Source organism: Pelecanus crispus, chromosome 2, assembly GCF_030463565.1.
Source record: "Pelecanus crispus isolate bPelCri1 chromosome 2, bPelCri1.pri, whole genome shotgun sequence".
Taxonomy (NCBI): domain Eukaryota; kingdom Metazoa; phylum Chordata; class Aves; order Pelecaniformes; family Pelecanidae; genus Pelecanus; species Pelecanus crispus.
This window is the reverse complement of record NC_134644.1, coordinates 81,966,691-81,975,372: the sequence shown is the minus strand read 5'-3', so window position 1 is coordinate 81,975,372 and position 8,682 is coordinate 81,966,691. Positions and strand designations below refer to the sequence as shown.

The 8,682-nt window shown below is 39.8% G+C and overlaps 1 protein-coding gene across 1 annotated transcript; it reads left to right on the top strand.

Moving 5' to 3' along the window:
- The first annotated feature begins 700 nt into the window (after positions 1–700).
- LOC104036859 (serpin B4) lies at positions 701–5,421 on the top strand. The gene is made up of 7 exons (XM_075706008.1): positions 701–868; positions 1,304–1,366; positions 1,938–2,066; positions 3,345–3,462; positions 3,796–3,938; positions 4,691–4,858; positions 5,017–5,421. The coding sequence occupies exons 1-7, from the start codon at positions 701–703 to the stop codon at positions 5,419–5,421; spliced, it is 1,194 nt and encodes a 397-aa protein (XP_075562123.1).
- Positions 5,422–8,682: the final 3,261 nt, after the last annotated feature.

The following is an 8,682-nucleotide window of genomic DNA, read 5'->3' as shown; positions in this document are numbered from 1 at the left end:
GGTGTAAGATGTGAAGAGTTTTGCAGAACATTCAAGATCATCTACTAGTAATAATTGTGATCATAACTGAAGTATATCTGGGAAAAATGTTAAAGCTGTAGATAAAATAAAAAATATGACTGGAATTTTCCACCTATATGCAGTGTGCTTTTGTTGAAAATCTTGCTTAGTGAGCCTATCAGTTCAATTTTCTGTCAAATGTTCATTAAGCAACCAGCCTTTGAAGGACACTGTGTGAGGCACAGCTGATTAATACCACAAACTTTTTAGAGAGAGACACAGAGAGTGAGGTATGATCAAGGGGTGTAATTGATAAGTGCTATGCCTAGAGGACTCGAGGCAAGAAAGATTGGGACATAAAGTGAGCTGGGACTGTACTTAGGATAAGGTTAGCACTAAGTGACAAAGCCATAGATATTGCTTGAGCTGGAGAAACAGCTGAACTCAGAATACTGTTTCTGAAAATGTGTTTCTCCTGCCATTCAGGGTGCTGGTTTTCAGATGAGTTGTTTCCATCTGAAGTTCACTGTGAAATCCCAGATGTGGCAAGTCAGGAATCTTCCGTGAAGTGCTGAACAATTCAGCCATGCTACTGCAGAAAACCTTACTGTGCTCTACCAAGGCATGCTAAGCTTAGCAGGCATAAGGATGAGAAGACTAAATCTTTGTTTGCCTTGTTGCAGGCGATCACAGTGCCACAATGTGCTCTCTCAGCGCAGCCAATGCCAAGTTCTGTCTTGACTTTTTCAGAGAGCTGAGCAAAATAAAAAGAAATGAAAACATCTTCTTCTCCCCACTAAGTCTTTCAGCCACCTTTGGGATGGTTGTCCTTGGAGCCAGGGGCAACACACTGAAACAGATTGAGAAGGTGGGTTTCCTTTGCTCTGAAAAGGTGATGGTGGCAAGATATGAGCCAAGAGGCTGACAGTACCGTCTGATATATTTCCTAAATATCCAAAGGTCTGATGTGCCAGCATACCTTTAAAAGCCCCCTCTCTTATGCTATTCCTAATACCAAACTTTTTCAGACTAAACGCTATTACAGTAATTCATCATTCAATGAATACATCACTGCTAAAGAAAGTGTTTTGGAGGTATCACTCCAAGAAGAAAGATTTAAAAGATTTCATGAGCTCACCCTCTATGAAAACTTCTTGCTCACTCGCAAGGATCTCATGATAAAGAACAACTGGACTTTCCACATTTACTGTGTCTGACTGTGTTTTGGGATAGGCTTGCAATGATTTGTTTTAGCTTTGAGGTACCATCACTCAGCTGCATTCACCTAGCATTTACATTGCAGGTATTTCATTTCAGTGAAGTGCTGAGCAGTACAAGCCAGGGAAACAAATACCCTTCTGAGAAGGTAAGGCACAGTTACAGCTCTGAGTTGAAGCAACAAGTGCTGGTTTGTCAGCCTTTTTCCTTGCAAACCATCACTTAATCAGAAAGCACAGCAGGGCTGAGCACCCTTTCTGTCTGGATTTGCAGACCTGCTTATTACTGTTCTTTTATTAGTTATCTAAGGGGCCTTTTGAGGTCACACATTTCAACAGCTAAGCCTTCTCATTACAGGTTTCTAACCAAAACAGCAGTACCAATCTAAGATGTGATAAGTGCTTAAATTGCTACCCGCAAAGGCACCTCAGAGCTTGCTCCTCCCCGGCTCTAAGCCAGCAGACTTTAGCTTAGTGTGCGCAGAGCGATCACTGTAGGATATAATGTGATTTGGAGGTGGGCTGGTGTGGGCCTGAAGGGGAATTGTTTTGTCATTCTGTACATCTGGTAGAGGGGGAGCTGGAGGTGGTGTCTTGGTGTGGTATCAGCTGGGTGGACTCAGGCTTCTCATGCAGAGGGAGGCTGCACTTCACCCTCAGGTCCAGCTTTGCACAGGAAAGCTGAAGCCTACTAAGAAACTTCTGGTTTCCCATTTGAAGTGCGAAGAAGGTGGAGGAGTCCATTCCCAGTTCCAGGCTCTGTTAGCTGCAGTCAGTGAACCCAGACCAGGCTGCTCTCTCACCATTGCCAACAGGCTCTTCGGAGAAATTACTTATCCGTTCTTCCAGGTAAGTAGCCGTGGTGTCCATTTTAATAGCTCCTGGGAGTTACGAGCTCAGTAGAATTTCTTCCATCATAAAGTACAAAGGGAAATGAAACACAACGGTGCTGTCAGGGTGTGCTGCCACATGACTGCACTCCACAGCCCTTGCAGTCAGGGAGCCTTTCCATCTCAATTGCTCAGCGGTTAGACACTGGGAACAGCAGAGCACTGGGAAGCCATGACTTAAAATCTTTTATATAAAGAAACAGATCTATGGTAACAGCTCTCTCTGGGCATTCCAGAAAATGTGATAGCATTAATCAACGTCAATATATCCTTGACACGCACACCCAGCGTTTAACAGAGCTGGCTCTTGCTGCGTCATTTCTATCCAAAGAACAAAGCTCTGTGACCAGCAGGAGACTTCTTTTCCCCCAGTGTCTTCTCTGTTTCTAATAAAATGATTGTACTCACTCTTCCACCTTTCCTTCAGAGTCTATGCTAATATGGGACTCTGATTCCTGCTGCCTTTTCAAACAAGGCTTAGAAGAAAGTAGCATCTTTGAGATTTTTGTCAATTAGTCTAATTTATGTGGAACTGACCATCTCAGAACATTCCTGTGGAACACTGACAGTGCAGGCAATGTGAGTGCATACAAATAATTTCTTCAGGAAACCAGACATAAGCAGTTTGTAAGAATATTGCTAGGAACAGTGCTGTTTTATCTCTGTAACCACCTTTCTCTTTTCAAGTCAAGATTTCATCTTGCTTCCAAAACGTTGCACTCTAGGTAAAGTGAGATTTTCAGAGGCAGAAAAAGGTGACCAGCAGCCTGGAAAAGTTTTGTACTTAATACAAGTTATAAATTTTACAGTACATATATCTACTCAGAGTAATACATATATATACACACACACACACCCACATATTGTGATATTATCAGTCCTGGTTATTTGTTCAAAATAAGGCAACCTTCTTCATTTGGTGGTTGGGGGAAGACAGGCAGCATGACAATGATATATAAAGAAAGGTACTAAGTTTTGGTCTTAGATATTTTTTACTGTGATGAGACATTTCAGCTTGAAAATACAGAAAAATATATTTGCAAATATGATTTGTTATCAATAATGTCTCTCTAAAAACTGAATGCTTGAGTTAATTCAATGAATTTTTTTATATATGTCTGGTTTACTCATTCCTTTCTTGCTGATCTACCACACGGAATTACCTTGAAGCCATGAAATTATCAATCTTATAAAAATCATCATGTTATGATAAAATTCTGTCATTTGTACTTTTCAGCAATACTTGGATTCCACAAAGAAATTCTATCGAGCAGAACTGGAAGCAGTCAATTTTAAATACACTGAAGAAGCAGCCAGGGAGAAGATTAACTTCTGGGTGGAAAATGAGACAAAAGGTAAAGAAGAATATGCGCAGGTTGTTTGGTTTGCAATCCAACCAGTTAGGAGTATCATGTCTGAATTTCAGTTTCCACCTTTTTTTTTTCAAAGATGGCAATATATTTATATATTAAACACTTACTGCATTTTTTTTTTTGCTCAGTAGGAAATAAATGTAGAAGTACAAAAGTGCCTTGTATTCCTGGCTTCAAAAGCTGTACATAAACTTTTTGTTATTTGTCTGACATCATTATACTACTTTTCAGATTTATAGGAGTAATTATTAATAGCCAAATGCACTTGATTCCCTAAACAAAGTAATAATTCTTTTTAATTCATTATTTTTAAAGGTAAAATCAAAGACCTATTTGCTGCTGGGTTTATTGATCCCTCCACTGTACTTGTCCTGGTCAATGCTATATATTTTAAAGGAAAGTGGGCAGTAGAATTTAAGAAAGAAGACACTAATGAAACGTATTTCCAACTGAACAAGGTACAGTATGGGCAGGAACTGAAACATCTGGGGGATGGAAATCAGATGTCAGTCTCCTATAACAACAGATGGGAGCTTTCCTCCTTTCTGTTATCCCAAGATGAAACACTGGTCTTCAGCTATAACAATGCAAAGCTACATCTTTGCAGTTTGATAACCAAATATGTAATTGTTTCTATCACTTCCTATCAGAAGGTGTTCTCGTGCAGCTGAGATCCTGGCTGAGTCAAAGTCACTGAGCACATGCACTAACTTTGTTGGGGATTTTGCAACTAAGGATGCTGTTTCAAAACCAGTCTGCTTTTGGGACTGAATTTGAGGATTCTGTTCCTCTGCTACTACTTACCAACACAATAGTGTTTGTTTTCAGGAAAAAATGAGCTAAAGACAAATTGTCTCGGGAGAATGTATACATTATTCATGAAGAATTTAGATTCATCGTTGCATCAGATGTATCAGTTTCCTCATCTGACATGCCAGAAAAAAGAATGACATAACAAGGGAGTTGTGAATAAAGTAATCTGGCACCAGTAGAAATGGAAAAGTAGGTTTTATGCTTCTCAGATGGATAACTTCACTGGAGCTACAGTTAAGAGGTAGGAACACATCAATGCTACAAGTACATTAAACCCATGACCAGTGTAAGTAATGTTTTCTGGACTGAACTGTAGTCTCAATATTGAAGCCAGTTACAACCAGAGTGATCATTTCTGTATTTCTGTATTTTCTGCTTAATGTTTCATGTGTTCCAGAACGAGAAAAAGACAGTGCAGATGATGTTTCAAGAAGGTTATTTTAACATGGCGATCATAGAGGAAGTAAAAATGAAAGTGATAGAGCTCCCATACTTTACGAATGAACTGAGCATGTTCATTCTTCTTCCTGAAGTTGTCTGTGAGGACTTTACTGGCCTAGAACAGGTAATACTTCTTTTTCTTTCTAGTAGCATACATAAGGGGCTGCAAACAGAGCAATACTTGAACATTGCTCCAGAAGACAAGCGGGAAAAGATGAACCTTATTATCTTTTCCTTCCGTTCATTATGGTGTCAATCATTATTATCAATACCACCTTATAGCTTGAATGCACCCTCACGTATGAAAAACTAGCAGATTGGACCAGCTCGGCTAGGATGCAACAGCTGAGAGTGAAGGTGTACCTGCCCCAGTTCAAGATGGAGGAAAGTTACGTTCTCAACAAAACTCTCCAGGAGATGGGAGTGATGAATGTTTTTGACTGGGGAAAAGCTGATTTGTCAGGAATCTCTAGGAAAGATGGTTTAGTTGTGTCCAAGGCCATCCAGAAGTCATTTGTGGAAGTCAATGAAGAGGGCACTGAAGCAGGTGGTGCCATGGGACTTGTTGTGCTACCTCTGTGTCACCCAATTTCTTATGAGTTCAAAGCTGACCATCCATTCCTCTTCTTCATCAGACACAACCCAACCAATACCATTCTCTTCTTTGGAAGATACTCCTCCCCTTAAGTGGAGTTTATTTTGGAAATTAGATCTTTCTCCCCACTAACATCTGCATTGGTAAGCACCGAGGACAAAAAGCGAGCACATTTTCGCTAGGCTTTATCCTAATTTGTTAATTTGCTGTAAAAAAGACTATCTGATAAGAGCCAAATTAGAGATTAAAAACCTGAAAAAAATTAACTGTTTCCTTTCTAACATCAACTTCAGGCATGTTTTACTTTCAGGAGGCCTCACTAAAATGACATCTACCTTAAAATACACTGTGTGATATTTGCCAAAGAGCTGTAGGCCTCTGGAGATGTCTGCATAGAAAATCTTATTTTGATCCTTTCCTAATGTAGCATGTCTCCAATAAACCCATGATTTTAGTGCCCTAAAGATGAGTGATATGTTCTCCCATATGAAGGAGACAGGAGGATAAGGATCTGCGTTAAAAGGATAAACTTAGGTACTTGGTCTCTTTTGTCTTTACCTACCCAACCTCTGTATAGGTCTCAAGGAAAATGCCACTTTGTATGGGAGTAGCAAAGTATTCCTGTGGGAACCCTCCTTCAAGTGTTGACCAGGGGTCATGTTTCAAGCTGGAATGAGGCGCTCAGGATTTATTCTCAGAAAGCAGAGAAAGCAGAAGACTTTTCTGGTGTAATCTTGCTTGTTCTCAAGCAGGGCAGACCCAGTCCTTATTTTTTCCTGTGAGAAAACCTGTATGTGCTAAAAAGTTCTCTAACTGCTTCATAAACTTCCACGTAACAAAAACAGGGTTTCAGAATAATGGAAGGCCTTTTCTGATAAGGCCTGCTCTGTGATGGCTGTGAATTAGACAACTAATTCCCACATAAAACTTTAAGCTGTGATCAGCCATTCTTGCCTTTAAAAAAACCCCAGCTCTCTTTCTTTGTGCCTCCGATACCACGAGTTTCTTGTTCCGTTTTATTCCTCATCAGCATAAAAAACTAATAAAAACATCTATAGTGATTGTATTTGAATGGGTAGCCTGTATTTCTTCCTTTTATCATCATAAAACCACTGCAAACTAAATATTAAATGTAGTAGTCTGCAGAATTAAGTGGACAGAATAATAGTCTAATATAGCAGGTAAAAATAATGGTAATCCTTTGAAAAGTGTCTAAGTGACACTGAAGTCTACCTCCTATTTTTAAATATCCATTGTGCTAAGACAACTCCACATTAAGATAGGTAAACCCTGAGCCTTACCTACTGCTTCTCTCGCGCATTTGATTTTACCAGGGAATTAAGAGTGCAGTTTTAGGACATGGCTGAACCAGTCTAATGCCATTGAAAAGGAGGATGCTGCTTCCCTTGTCTCCTTCCTTCCATGTGTTCCTGCTCCCTCCCTTACGCCACCAATATTACTTGCCTTACTAGGTAATGAGCAGCTCTCTTGTACCTAAATCAAGAGGAAAATTTCTGGTAAAGTTAATCTGCTTCCTGATGACCTAAACCACCTCCTGGATGTTGCAGAGTACATGGTGGGAAGGCATAGGGAGGGCTTATGGAGAACAGAGCAGCCCACCCAGTTTGGCAGCAGGCAATGTCCAAAATCCATAGACACATGAAAAATACTTGCTTTTAAAAGAAAAATATTCCACAGCTTTAGTTACTCACTCTCTTTTTCCTGTTGCTTGACGATGGGAAGAAGATAAATGCTGGGAGCATACTAGTGCCATTTCAGAACTGCGGATACAAAGGGCTCTTCCAAATGCTGAGGTGTGCAGGAAAAATTACAATAAATTACAGTATGCAACAGAAATTCAATTGCTAAATAAAGCAGATTCATGATAGTCTGTGGAGCTCTCTCACATGGCTGCAATTTCAGTGTGAAATAGAGCCTGAAATAGTAAAATTATCAGTAGAGGCACAGTTTTCACATCAACTAGCTGGTAAGAGACGAGAACACCAAACACAGGCTGTGGGCTCTTCTGAGGAATATGGTATGCAAAAAATAGCCATGCATGTTTTTAATTGACTGCCATCGGTATTTTGTGTGTATCTGATTTGTCTCAAATGTAAATTACTTACGTTGAAAAAAAAAAAGCGTGAAATGAACAGTGTTAGACTGTATTAGCTTGCATAATCAGAACTATGTATTTTCAGATAAAATGTAAAAGAAAAACAATTAATGGCATATGTGATAAAGGCAAGTGCTGTAAAATATCATCCTGAAGAGCATGAGTCTCACAACAAGAGAAGGAATTCTGTGTGTCAGCAAAAGAGAAGGTGTGGCTCAAACAAGGATTGTCACTTAGCTTACTACAGCAGAAGTAGTCACTTAAGATCTTTGTATTATTTTTTTTTTAAACTTGCTCCAGGGATATTGAGATAATTTTGAAACCAGGAACAAAATATAGTATAAATAAATAAATAAATAAATCTATTTTCTCTTCTCACAATCTTTTTTCTAATTGCCATCTTAATTTATAAAACATCTAAGAAACGTGGTGAAAACAACCAGGAGCTGGAAAGCAGCCTCCTGCTGCTAGTGTAGTGGTAGCAGCTCCTAGTGTAGAGGGCAGTGGTCCCACAAAATCAGAGATGTTTACTTAAAAATAGAAGGTAAACCCTCTACTCTGGCAACAAGTGCTTTTCCTGGGGGGAACTGTAGCTTGTAAATGTGCAATGCCAAACAACAGAGCTTGCAAAGCAGGGAAAAGCTGGAGACTCCAAATGGTGCCTGGAGCAGACACGATCCTGAAGGGGATGCCACTGCCTCTTCCCCAGGGACAGGCTTGATGCTGAGTGTTGCTGCACAGCCTGTTGAACCACGCCAGCATACCTCACAGCCTACAAACACGTACACTGCCAAAAAGCAAAGCAAAAGAAGTCAAATACTATTTGCATGAGCATCCGTGGAAAGATAACGCCCATTTGTCCCACACTAGAGACATCTGTGTCTTTCCACGGTCTGATTACTAAGTAAGTCTCAATTTACATATTCACCTTTCCACTAGACTCTGATCTCTCTGATGGTTTCAGTTCTCCCCAGTTTTCTCTGATATTTTGCTTTCATTTAAACTGTTTCTTAGTACCTAACATAATTGTTATTATATCTTCACAAGATTTGCAATGGATGGACAACAAGGGCAGAGGAAGTTCTCAATGAAAAAGTCAAAGAGAGCGGTTCTGAGTAATACTTTTTTCCCATATGTGTGCTTATTTCCTTCAAACTGTAACTGGTAGAAGGTTTTATACCATGAACCCCTGCTTCCTTATGATGCCAGTAAGAAAAGCACTCAGACTCTGTAAGGT